General features: G+C 49.9%; 5 protein-coding genes across 5 annotated transcripts; 3 read left to right on the forward strand and 2 right to left on the reverse strand.

Moving 5' to 3' along the window:
- Positions 1-612: 612 nt before the first annotated feature.
- On the reverse strand, positions 613-4,038 carry HO173_006335 (uncharacterized protein; the record flags this gene model as incomplete). The annotated part of the gene is made up of 8 exons (XM_037308246.1): positions 613-819; positions 879-2,381; positions 2,435-3,076; positions 3,127-3,350; positions 3,402-3,435; positions 3,492-3,521; positions 3,579-3,659; positions 3,715-4,038. 8 exons carry the CDS (start codon positions 4,036-4,038, stop codon positions 613-615), a joined length of 3,045 nt encoding a protein of 1,014 aa, XP_037165020.1.
- A 1,553-nt stretch (positions 4,039-5,591) lies between these two features.
- HO173_006336 (uncharacterized protein) lies at positions 5,592-6,350 on the reverse strand (the record flags this gene model as incomplete). The annotated part of the gene is made up of 1 exon (XM_037308247.1): positions 5,592-6,350. One exon carries the CDS (start codon positions 6,348-6,350, stop codon positions 5,592-5,594), a length of 759 nt encoding a protein of 252 aa, XP_037165021.1.
- Positions 6,351-7,197: 847 nt separating this feature from the next.
- Positions 7,198-8,983, forward strand: HO173_006337 (uncharacterized protein; the record flags this gene model as incomplete). The annotated part of the gene is made up of 3 exons (XM_037308248.1): positions 7,198-7,326; positions 7,376-8,598; positions 8,647-8,983. 3 exons carry the CDS (start codon positions 7,198-7,200, stop codon positions 8,981-8,983), a joined length of 1,689 nt encoding a protein of 562 aa, XP_037165022.1.
- A 269-nt stretch (positions 8,984-9,252) lies between these two features.
- On the forward strand, positions 9,253-9,950 carry HO173_006338 (uncharacterized protein; the record flags this gene model as incomplete). The annotated part of the gene is made up of 2 exons (XM_037308249.1): positions 9,253-9,659; positions 9,716-9,950. 2 exons carry the CDS (start codon positions 9,253-9,255, stop codon positions 9,948-9,950), a joined length of 642 nt encoding a protein of 213 aa, XP_037165023.1.
- A 153-nt stretch (positions 9,951-10,103) lies between these two features.
- HO173_006339 (uncharacterized protein) lies at positions 10,104-12,516 on the forward strand (the record flags this gene model as incomplete). The annotated part of the gene is made up of 3 exons (XM_037308250.1): positions 10,104-10,234; positions 10,285-10,848; positions 10,914-12,516. The coding sequence occupies 3 exons, from the start codon at positions 10,104-10,106 to the stop codon at positions 12,514-12,516; spliced, it is 2,298 nt and encodes a 765-aa protein (XP_037165024.1).
- Positions 12,517-12,907: the final 391 nt, after the last annotated feature.

Raw genomic sequence — 12,907 nt, forward strand, 5'->3', positions numbered from 1 at the left:
TCATCCGAAGATGGCCAACCCAACACCAAACACCCACCCGACCTGTCAGCCGACGGGCTCGCCATACAAACAGTTCAACTCATGCGCTGAGACGACCCGTGGGTCGGAAGCGAACAATATTTGGATCCTGTGGGCGGAAGATTGAGACGTAAGCAGAGAGGAAGCAACATGGGGAAGTGACCAGAGACATACACCAGACTCGGGGACCAGGGGGAGAGATCTCAGGGCACATAGTACGCTGGTACACACTCCAACAATGTTTACTCACTCAGAGAATCAAGATGCACCCTGAGATAGATCGAGTAGCTTAATGTTTTGATTGATGGATACAACTGTATATGGAGAAGGACTTTGATCCGTCTGATCTACACTTTGAGCTTTGCTTAAGCTAGCAGCCGAGCTTTGTCTGGGGCATGCAATGTTTCTTTGATTCCGGTCAACAGTCTTTTTTAGCGAACCCCTTGGTGTAATTTAGGTTGTATCCACTGTATCGACAAGAATAGGATCTCAGAAAGCAAAGGGAAAGGAAATCAACCACCTCCTGCCAATACTCCTCAGACTGCATGAAGTAAACAGCATGCACGTCTGATCCCCCTGTGTGACGCGCTCCTCCTATTCGTCCATCTCGGCCTCCGTAGCTCTCGTGCCCAGATGCCAGCGGCTACCACCCTTATCGTCGCGCTCGTGCTCGATGGCGACCTTGCTGAGATGACCGATGATGTTCTCCATCTGGGTATCGCTGCGGCTACGGCTCTTGCGGCCGAGGTTATCGAGCCATTCGATCTGGTTCATCAGATAGTAGATGATGGCGATGACAATCTGGAAAAGCACAAAATGTCAGCAAGATGGTAGACTATGAACAACTGGTTGAAACTTACGGTAACACCGATAGAGTAAGCCCAGATGACAACGGCAGTCACAACGCTCGTGCGACCATTCGGGTTGAGATTGGCGCGGTCGCGAGGATCTGTGGCATAGCCGTCGCCGGAGAGCCATCCAAAGACACAGAACAAAGTTGACAGAACATCGACACCGAAGATGGCGGCAACAAGTTGCCAAGATGGCCAGGTTTGACCGCCACGGGTAACGAAGATGAGCCAATTTTCGGTCAAGGAGACTTCTAGGAAGAGGACCTCTTGAACGTTGGCGAAGTTCTCGATGATACCTCCGTTGGGGAGGAACATAGAGCCACGAATAACCCAAGTACCGAGTGCAAGCAGAGCTCCCATAGTGACACTGATAACCCAGATCTTTGGCAACTGCCATTCCACAGGGCGAGCTTCGAAATGAGCATTGTCGTAGGCCACAGCGATGGTTGCCAAATCGGCGAACAGAGCAAGAAAGACAATAAGTGAGACACCAATAGTCTCGTTAATGATGACCATTGAGGTGACCAAGTAGATCTCCAAATGGAAGCAGAGGGCGATACGGTATTGGATATAAGCTTTCATACGCTGGAAGATCTGTCGTGCAATCTTGATGGCGCTGACGATAGTGCTAAGACCGGGTGCAAGGAAGACGATATCGGCGGCGGCCTGGGCGGCTTCGGAAGCTCCCTCTACAGCAATACCACAATCAGACTTCTTGAGAGAAGGCGCGTCATTAACACCGTCACCTGTCATGGCAGTAAGATGTCCTCGCTGTTGGATCATTTCCACGACCTGGTACTTGTGCTCGGGGAAGACTTCGGCAAAACCATCGGCTCTCTCTACGAGGTCGTGTTGAGTTGTGCCGCTAAGTCCACCGTGGATCAGTCTGTCGGAGTTGTAGACTTTGGTACCTAGAGCCAACATCTTGCAGGTTTCCTTGGCGATAGCAATAGCATCACCTGTAAGCATTTTGACCTGAAGACCAAGGAATTGAGCCTCAGCGATGGTCTGAGCGGTATCTTCACGAGGAGGATCGAACATGGACAACATTCCGAGTAGCTCCCATGGCTCGTTGTCCTTCTTGACAGCAACACCTAGAGATCGGAAACCTCTACGAGCGAATTCCGCAGCCTTATTCTTGAACAGATCCGACGTCTCTTGAGTGCACTCTGAAAGGTTGAGAATAGCCTTTGGTGCACCCTTTGCTGCAACGTAACTGTGACCATCGCATGTACATTCGCAAGTGATACGCTTTGAGACAGGGTCAAAGGGAGTGTATTTCTGGGTCTTCCAGCCTTGCTCCAAAATTTCTCGTGCTTTGGGATAACGCTTGAGCGTAAGGATAGTAACCTTGTCGATAGGATCCAGTGACTTGATGTTGTGAGAGGAGGCCAGGACTGCGACTGCCATCATCCAATTGACATCGACATCTTCTGCGACGTAAGGTTCACGGATGGACAGTTGGTTGGCTGTAAGGGTCCCGGTTTTGTCAGAGCAGAGGACATCGACACCCTAAAGTTTGGGGTCAGTATACTCGGATACGAGCACGCTCAAGGTGAACATACTGCCAACGATTCAATAGCGGTCAACTTCTGAACAATTGCCTTATCCTTAGCCAAGTACGCAGCACCAACAGCCAAAGTTGTAGTTGTCACAACAGGTAGACCGACAGGGACACCAACGACCAGTAGAATCAAAAGATAGTGGAGCAGGTTGTTGGAACTGTTTTCAGGTGTAGCAATCCTGAGATGATGGAAGAAAGCACCAATCCAGGCGATCAAGATCCAGGCCACGACGATTACGAGGAGCGCAGTACCAATGGAGTTCATGATAGCCTTGAAATGGCCCTGATCTTTGGCACCCTGAACCAGTGAAGCAGTTCGGCCGACGAAAGAGGTCCTGGCAGGTGCAGTCACCACAGCGAAGGCCTTTCCACGCTTGCAACCAGTGGTGTAGTATGCGGTATCACCCATGAATTTGTCAACGGCCAAGGATTCCCCAGTGATAGCAGACTGATCGGCGGCAATCAAGGAATGACCATGATGTTTCTCCTCCTCTTCGTCATCCTCTGCCCCTTCCTTCTTCTCGGAAGGTTCATTGAGTTCTTGACGCATCAGCTCTTTGTATTCCTCGAAGGCCTCTGGGGCGTCGTAGTTGCAGATCAACCGGGCGTCAGCTGGGATGACCTGGCCTTCTTCGATGATGATCTGGTCAATTGTAAGATAATGCGCATGTATCATCAGACGCCAGAACATACGATATCTCCGGGAACAAGTTCACGAGCCTTGATGTCCTCTTCTTTACCATCACGAACGACTGTGGCTCTCATAGCAATGTCACCCTTGAGAGATGCAACGACATCGGCAGCCTGCTTTTCTTGATACCAACCGACAGTAGCGTTGAGGAGTAGAATGGCAATGATGACACCGAAATCGATCCATTCACGTAGACCTGCAGCGACGAGGACAGCGATTTCCATGACTGTGTTTCACTTTAGCCATGATCGCCATCAAGATTGCAACAGGGAGTTACCATAAAGGATGGGACCCGTGAAGTATGACAGGAACTGGGTTTGTTAGTTGGTGATATCATTTTATTATTGCTCATGTTTTCGCGTCGTACCTTGAGGAACAAGTTTTCTTTCTCAGTCGTCTTTCAAAGGTCAGTCAGCATCAACCGCGTCGCAGAGCGCACTGATCAAGTACTGACCAACTCGTTGAATCCGGTCTTCTTGCGACGGTTCTCAACCTCAGTGTTCGAGATACCCTGCTTGATATCGGCCTCGAGCCACTGCGATTCGCGTTAGCAAAGGGTGATGTTGATGGCCTATCGACCTCTAACTCACATCGTCAGGGATCTCTAAGGAGCCATCTCCTTTCTCGGCTTTGGGACCGCGAGACCAAAACTTCCACCAAGGCTTCTTCGCATCGCCGCCTTCCATCGACACGACCGACTTTCTTCGGGGACCTTCATAGTAAGAAGAGATGTAAGCGACTAGATTAGCATATTCCTCGCCGTTTTCCAGGTCTGGTTTGGCGTAGATGGAACCCTTGTGTTCAGCGCCGGATTGTTTGCGACCACCTTCACCTTCGTTGTCGAATTTTGGCTCATCGAAACGGAGGTGGTTTTCCGTCGAATTATCCGTACCGTTCTCATCGGGAGGAGCCATTGCAGCGTCTAGGATTGTTAGATACTGCAATAACAAGATGTTTGGTGGTGATAGCACCGAGGTGGTGTTGAGGAGGAGGGAAAAGAAGAAGAAGAAGGAGAAAAAGCAAAGAAGGCAAAGGGAGTGGAGAGGTGATGTAGGAAGATCGAGGCGAGATGGGCAAGAGCTCTTATAGTTTACTGTCTCACAATCAGCTAGCTTGAGCAACGACGCTTCCTAATTCGCCAATTCACCCCCTCCCAGTTGAGTTTTTTAAAACCGTTAAATTGGCGCGAAAAATCATCCAACGAAATAATCCCTCACTTCTGGCTGCATTCTCTACCCTATTCTCAAGCACAACAATGGTCGGGATTGGGCGGGAATTCGGTCTCACAGGGATATAGATTACGGCTAATGTTTCTAACTCAACCTCAGATACAGCCCAATCTTACACACGCTTTTGAACCTCCACAGCTGTTGGTGGGAGGGTGGTTGGCAAAAGTTTCATCTTTTTTTCCGTTGGCAACAGACAATTGTAGATGGAACTTCTCATGCATGGCCGGAGAGTCAGGCTTACGGCGAAGAGAGGGAATGAATGAATGACTGATTTATCGCCGTGGATAAAGTAGATGATTACTGTGTTACCGGATGCATGGGCTCGCTCGCTCGCTCGCTTGCTTGCTTGCTTATTTGTTTGTTTGTTTGTAATGTAAAATATTAATATCGTCACCGGCTGCGCGGGGTAACAATGCGCTCGAGAAGGCCCGCGAGACCAGACCACCATAAGATACGTCCTCCAATCTGATCACTGATTCGAGTGAACGTCATACCCATACACTTCAATGAATCAGTATGCAAATTCTCTACCTACCAGAAAGAGACAGCACACTTGCTTTTTCTTTTTTTTTCCCCCGAAGCTCCGCTTCTTGTTCCCCTTTAGATGAAATAATGCTGAGAATTCCCTCAATGGCCTCAATTGCTCTACAGCTGACCATCGCCACTCAAGAATTTGCCTCAATAATAATTCGTAGTTGGAGCCCATTTGCAAAGTCGTCAGATGTCTGCCATCTGCCATCTGATAATTCTCATAGAATTGCACGCATGTGCAACAGACCCTCTTGCGTTGGAGAGAAAAACAAGCTTCGATCGGCTCCCACCTTAGCCTTGTTACGGTACGGGTAAAAACAGCACGGACAGGGATGTACGCCTCGTTCGCTGATAACTTGATAAGGCCCGCTGCTCAAAGGTGATTAAAAAGCGCCGAGCTCAGGCCGTGGAGTGATCATCCTAAGGTAGAGTACATGCAGCATTCCTGCTGCTTCAATAGGCAGTTGCAACCTGCCTGTGAGTGGTTCAACTGACGGGTCTGACAGTTCACGAGGTCACTGAGTGATTTATGGACCTTCTTTGCCCTCTACTACAGTACCCTTGATCCATAATCACCGTCTGTGGCGTCGGTGACTGTTGTGCAAAATCCGCTTTGAAAGCCGCATGCATTACTACTCAAGGTACATTGATTGATACGATTAATCCTAGAGGAAGCAAGCATATACGTCGCAGGCCTCGAAAAGCGCTCAAATAAATCCGGCAGCAAGTGCGACAATGCTCACCAGGACCCAGCTTGCCGACAGGGCCCCCGCACCACCTGCGAATGCTATGGGAGTCGATCCTGAGCCCATCCCCGTCGTTATGTTGCTCAATGTGCTAGCTCTTGCAGTATCATTTGCTGACGTCGAGTTGATGGCCGGACAGGATGTGAAGTTCTGGTTGCCCAAAAAGACCCCAACAGTCTGCGCATCGGTCATATGTAGCATGTGGAGAATGACTGTTGCTGTCGACACGCTCGTTGCGCAGAAATTGATGGTGAAGTTGAAAGCAGTAGCTGCGCCATTGCAGGTGGGGGTCGCAGTCGTACCATCGTAGTCCGCGTAAAAGCTGACGTTGTATGTGGGAATTGACAATGGTGCTAGGGTATGGATCTCTTCGTACGGACCAACCGCAGGCTTGTCATAGACCGTGATGGTTTCGACGACATGGGCGCCGCTCGCCTCGTACATTCTCGCAGTCCCAACCTTGTTGTCGGTGCCATTTAAAGAGACTGTCTCATCGGGATTGCCCGACCAAGTCAGGTTCTTATAAGATCCAATGATTGAGAGAACTTTTGAGTAGGTATATGGGACCGTGTACAGGACAGTGTCTGAGCCGGCAAAGTAGCCATCGATGCAGCCATCGGGAAGTCGGCCTGTTTGGTTGAAGATGGAGAATGGCGAGGAATCCTGTGCTGCTGTGCCCAGGACTGCAAGGGCAATAGAGAGAATTGACTGAGTCTTCATTGTGAGAGGAGCAAAGCGAGTAGGAGGGAGATGAGGTGCGTATCGAACGGAGCGAAAGAGCAGGAATCAGCTATCGAACGGACGCGAAAGATGTGATGGCGCACCTCCACCATAAAATAACCTCCATTGATCCGCACGGGCGTAGAGCGGCGCAGAGCGGAAGATTGGCAATTGCTAGCGTTCAGCCTCAGGCGTAAGGTATGTACCTTGCACGTGGCGCCTCCATGTTGAAGACTCACGGCAATAAACATGGAAATGGGCAGTGCGCTTCGAATTGCTAACTAGCAGCAAAGAACAAGCTTCCAGGGAAAACGCGCATTTTTCGATAGCTGGAAGGGTCTAGTCTTCTCTGGATTCTCGAAGCATTTCAACCGTAGGACAGCTGGGTAAAGAGTATGGGGGATTGGCATGAGCGCAAGCGCGCCTCTCAGACTCTCAAAGCTGACAGTGGTATAGTACTAGTACGTAGATGAAAGGCAACGAAAGTTTTTGAGACAAATCCACTCAGATGCCGCTCCTTTGGCTCTGTCTTCAGTGAGTGAGTGGGAGATCTCGCTTAGTGCCCGTTTTTTGATTCTTTGCGGGGTCGACGGTCGGCAGTGCTTTGTTGTTGGGGGTATTTAGTTCGTATTAGGTTCGATTCCTAATGGCGCTGGTACAATAATGGTGTTGCGGTGCTTTTTATTTTCTTGCTTGTCTTCAAGTAATAAGAAGTATCAATCCATTCGAGGCCAGCAAATTTGTTTTAGTCCAAGATTAGCTGCCACTTCCCCAAGATTCGGAAACGAGTACAAAGGCGAGGCCCCCCAAGTTGCTAAATGGCAGACGGTTCGTCACACGCATCAGGATGTGGAAAGCCTTGAATCTCGCTCTTAGTGGCGCTGCATTGTTCTCCAGACTCGCTCTGTCTCAGAGTCCATCGGCACTTCCAATCGTTGATCTCGGCTACGAGCTGCACCAAGCTTCGACTTTCAATGTTCGTCCATGTCCTCAACCCTACCGTCAGCATTGGCTAATGTATACAGTCTACGGGGGCCTTCTACAATTTTTCGAACATAAGGTATGCTCAGCCTCCCGTAGGCGACCTGCGATTCCGCGCCCCAGTCCCTCCTCATGGCAGAAATACCACAGTGGATAATGGCAGCGTGGGAAGGATATGTCCGCAGGCAAATCCTGCTTGGGAGCTGATCGCTGCCGTGTTTGACCCCGATTACCTAGAGGGAAAGCCTTTCAATCTATCAGCAACCGTGGCAGGCCTAGCGAATCAATCCGGCTCCCTTCCCTCTCTGGACCCTCGGACGACGGAAGACTGTCTCTTTCTAGATGTTGTCGTACCTCAAAACATCTTGAAATCGGCTTCGAACAGCATGAACCTCACGTCCGGCGCCCCAGTCCTGGTGTGGATTTACGGTGGGGGATACACTGCAGGGGATAAGAGCGCACACAGCCCCGCAGGCTTGATCCGGGCGAGCCAAGTCAATGATACTCAAGGAATAATATTCGTTGCTATGAATTATCGTCTGGGGGCTCTTGGATGGCTCGCAGGTCCCACTCTCCAAAGCGATGGGACAGCTAACGCTGGCTTGTACGACCAACGTCTTGCTCTTCAATGGGTCCAAGACAATATTCATATATTCGGCGGTGACCCAAACCGAGTCACCGTGATTGGCGAGTCTGCCGGAGGTGGATCTATCATGCACCAAATTACCGCTTTCGGCGGGCTTAAGGGTCCCGCACCATTCCAACGCGCTGTCCTGCAGAGCGCCGCCTTCCAAAATATCGTATCTAATCTTCAGCAGGAGACCACATTCGATGCTTTCCTCTCGTTGCTTAATGTTAGTACGATTGAGGAAGCTAGGCAACTTCCGTCAAGCGCCTTGATCAAGGCCAACATCATTCAGGTGGCGAACTCTTCGTACGGAGAAAATTCGTTTGGGCCTGTGGTAGATGGCTTGTTCGCCCCAGCGATCCCAGGGAAATTACTTCTTCAGGGCTCCTACGACCACAGCCTGACTCTCATGCTGGGGCACAACGCTGATGAGGGTCTTCTGTTTACGAATCCTGCGATAGGGAACGATACCACCTTCAATACTTATCTCTTGAGCGCTTTTCTTACCATCAACCCCAGCGTTGCGGATTATATTGAGAACGTGCTTTATCCACCCACCATGCCTGGCACCCTGGGAACTACTGGTTATTCCGACGAGACCGGTCGAGTCGATTTGATTATCTCGGAGTCTACTTTCACGTAAGTGAGCAGATCTGGTTTGGAGACGCTCAAGGCTAATTAATCAAGTTGCAATACTTTCTATCTTGACAAAGCCTTCGGCAATCAGACATACGCATATCAGTTTAGCGTGCCTCCCGCCCTTCATGGGCAAGATGTCGCGTATACATTCTTTAACGGTCCCAGCAGCTCTGTGGTCAGCGTGCCTATCGCTGTAGCGCTTCAAGAGTACATCACCAGCTTTGCTATCAATGGAGGCCAGCCAAGTGGACCCTCGCTTCCAATGTTCCCTATCTATAGCAATGCGAGTGACATTATCGATTTGAATGCCACAAGTATTACCGAGATCATGGATCCCATTGCTAACTCTCGTTGCGACTGGTGGCAGAAAGAGTTATACGTATGAGCATCTGTGCGGGTACGTCCATCAGAAGTACTGTTGTGGATGGCTGGATGTATGCAATAACTTGTGGACAAGCTGTATTCCGTGTATATATCGAATTGCCGGACCATACATAGAATTCCAAACTGTATCGAGACTGCTCATACTGCCGCCATTGCCCAAGTGCACTTCACTTCACTTCGCTGAGGTCGGTGTTTGCCAAGACACTAAAACTAGTGTACTTTGCTGCGAGTCGCACCTTCTCCAAACATCAGTACTATTTCGGAGCAGCAATGGATCCATTTTCCTTAGCTGTAGGGCTCTCGGGTTTGGTGGCATTGACAGCTCAGACATTGAAGTTGACCCAGCAATATCTTCATGGGGTGAAGCACGCCAGCGAGGCTGCCGATGCACTTGGAGCTGAACTTCAGCTTCTCCACGACACCCTCTGCCGTCTTGATGGATTTCTCCGTAGCGACGGTGCCCAGAGGCAGTCGTTCGATGAAGCCTCGGTGCTAGTATCCAGCACAGGTGCCTGCAGGACTAAGCTGGAAGTACTGCATAAGAAGTTAGATGGTGCTGCAAAGAGTCGCTTGAACCGAGCCTTGTGGCCTCTGAACGAAAAGGAACACCGCCAGTCAGTGCAAGAGTTAAGGGCGGTTGCCCAATGTATCCACTTTGCCATGACAATCGATGAGTGGTGAGGCTCTGGTGGTCTTCAGGACACCCAAGCTCGATTAATGTCTGACTATACAGTGCGCTACTTTCAAAAACATCCGAGGATGTCATTGAAGTCTTACGAAAGCACTTGGAGACTTTCCAAACCTTGACGGATATTAGCCATAGCACAGCATCGCTCGAGCTTTCGGTCAAAGGTAATCTGCCACAATTCGACGGTGGTTTTCCCCGAAGTGAAGACATCGTCTCGGGCCCGTGCATCTCTTCAACGCTTGTCTTTCGACTGTGGCTCGTTCATACTGCGGCTGTTTAAGTTCCTCATCATCCTGGACATGCTTAAAACTGACAAAGAAGCGACGCAGAGCAGAGCCAGATATTGCAGAATGATCGCAAATCCCAGGAACGCGAAAAGATCCTGAACTGGATTTCGAATTTTGAGAACGAGAGCAAACACAACGCCATTCGCATGCCACGGGTAGCAGAGACAGGTGAGTGGCTGACGAATACCGAAGAATTCACGACCTGGCGCAAGGGTGTGGAATTGCCAAGCGTATTATGGTGCCATGGTATCCAAGGTTCCGGAAAATCCGTCATGACGTTTGTTCAAGTCCGTTGTAATTATGTCTGCAGGAGCTGACGTAGCATAGCTCTCTAGTCATCGATCGATTAAGGGATGAATACGTTGGCCAGAAAGTTGCCATAGGCTTCGTATACTTCGACTATCAAGACCAGAGAAGCCAATCGCCTGAGAATGTGGTCGCAAGCCTTCTGAGACAAGTCGCTTCTCAAAAGCCCGTACTTCCCACATCGCTACTAGAGCTTTACACGAAGTTCGGGGAGCAAAACCGAAGGCCTCAAATACAAGATTTCGAGCTCACTCTGTTGCATGTATGTCAAAACTTCGATCAAGTTTTCATTGCCATTGACGCTCTCGACGAATGTGATGAGGGACAAAGTCGGAAACATTTCCTTCTTTTCCTGGCTACATTACAACAAACCCCGAGTATCCGGCTGTTCGTTACTAGTCGCCCTTATCCGGAAGAAATCCGAAAAGCCTTCGGCTCAGCCCCCCAAGTTACTGTTGAGGCCAGCGATGCAGATTTGAGGAAGTATTTGCGGAGGAAGATAGAGGACAGCGATAGCGCAGTTATTATTGACGAGGGTTTCAAACAACATCTCGTCGAGACAATCGCAAAAGGTGCACAAAAGATGTATGCCAACCAATTCCCCGAAGTAGCCGTATTCACTGCAACGTAACATCTCACTTTCGGTCTAGGTTCCTGCTACCCACCTTGCAGATTCAAACCATTGTCAATGAGCCCACTACTGGAGAGATGGAAGACGCACTTGAGGCCATGCCGCACGACCTGCATCAGGCTTTCTACCAGACACTCGCAAGAGTACAAAGGCAGCCAGACGGCCGAAAGCGACTGGGCATGAACATTTTACTGTGGGTATCTCACGCCCAGGGTTCGTTGACCGTGACAGAATTGAGTGAAGCAATGGCTGTCAAGCCTGGAAATACCTCCTTGAATCCAAGACGTCGGCCCTCACAAAATATAATGATAGAGTGTTGCTTGGGCTTAGTGACGGTTGATCGGGAGAGCTCCAGTGTCCGTCTGGTACATTATGCCTTGCAAGAGTTCTTTCGGGATCATCGAGAAGAGATTTTTCCCTCGGGAGAAGACGAAATTGCGGAAATATGCATCACATATCTTTGTTTCGACGACTTTGTCCGTGGTAGTTGTGAGTCCGAAGCTGCAATCGAGCGTCTAATACAAAATTCTCCCCTCCTCCGCTATTCTTCGAGCTACTGGGGTCATCATGTACGATTTTCACACTGCGACCGAATCTACGGACTGGCACTCAGATTGCTTCATTCTCAGCCCCGCCGAGCTCTCTCCATACAAATCCAACGTTATTCGCAGGGATATCGTGCGGAATATTGGGAACCAGACGAAGTGAACAGTCACAATGCTTTCCACTGGGCTTGTAGCCACGGGCTGCAAACCGCAATGTGCATTATACTAGACTCGGAAGACATTGATATTGATGCCGCAACCTACATGGGTACTACCGCACTGATCCGGGCTGCCTCTTCTGGCCACCTGGACCTAGTAAAATTACTTATGAGTCGAGGGGCAGACCCTACGAAGGCGAACTGGTACGGAACAGTGCTTCACTGTGCTGCCGAAGCAGGGCAGTGCGAAAGCATCAGCTTTCTATTGGATAGTGGCATGAACATCGACTTGAGAGATACTTTCGGACGCACTCCCTTGCATTGCGCGTCAAACCAAAGACATGTATTGGCCATGGAATTACTCCTGGACATGGGCGCAGACCCAAACGCACGGGACAAGGCAGGGAATATGTTGATTCACGATACTGCCCAAACAGGAGATGAACGACTAATGCGACGACTGTTGGGAGATGTACGGGTTGACATCTCAGCAACGACAGTTAGAGACGCAACGGTCCTCCACTGCGCTGCCCGCGGAGGTCATGCCAACATCGTTCGCATGCTCCTTGATGTGGGTGCTAGAATAGATGCGAGAGGTCATGGCGGCTGCACTGCGCTACACCTAGCGGCAGGATGGGGAAGAGAAGACGTCGTACGGTTGCTAGTGGAAGCAGGAGCAAATGTGAATGCTAAGACTGACGACAAGGCTACTGCCAGGTACTTCGCCGTCGCTGCCAATCATGAAGGTATTCAGCAGCTACTTCTGGAGCATGGGGCCGAGAAAGGAGTATTCCATTACCTAGACGGTAGTGCTCAGTCATTAGGAGACGCTGATGATTCCTGTCACCATGAAAATCTTTCTCTGGTAGATGTGGGGGGGTTAGTTGTAAGAAAGATGTGCCCCACCACCTCTTCTTAACTGTCTGCAGCCGCGGTAGGAATTTCCGCCTACGAGACTTCCATACTTCTCAGGCTCGTACATAGTAAGTCGGCACTCTGCCTGACTATCTTGGAGAAAACAGGTGAATGGGACTCTGCTGAACACAAGTAGGGCAAGCCTGCTGTCGCTTGGACGGATCAAAGACAGTCAGACGAAGGGGAGTCGCGATGGGCCAGCGTACTTGCATAGGAAGGAATGAAGAAAACGTCCTTGCAAGGTAAATAGTATGCAGAAAGGGGAAGAGACAAATCTGAGAGCACAAGTTATGGTTGACGCCCGCTTAAATATACAATTTGAAGAAGAGGTGAGGGTGGAAATGATCGAATCGTTTAGCAGAATTCAGTACGAAATAGCAGAAAATGGCAATGAG

This window comes from Letharia columbiana (genome assembly GCF_014066305.1).
Source record: "Letharia columbiana isolate WasteWater2 chromosome Unknown Sc0000018_s1, whole genome shotgun sequence".
Lineage (NCBI taxonomy): Eukaryota > Fungi > Ascomycota > Lecanoromycetes > Lecanorales > Parmeliaceae > Letharia > Letharia columbiana.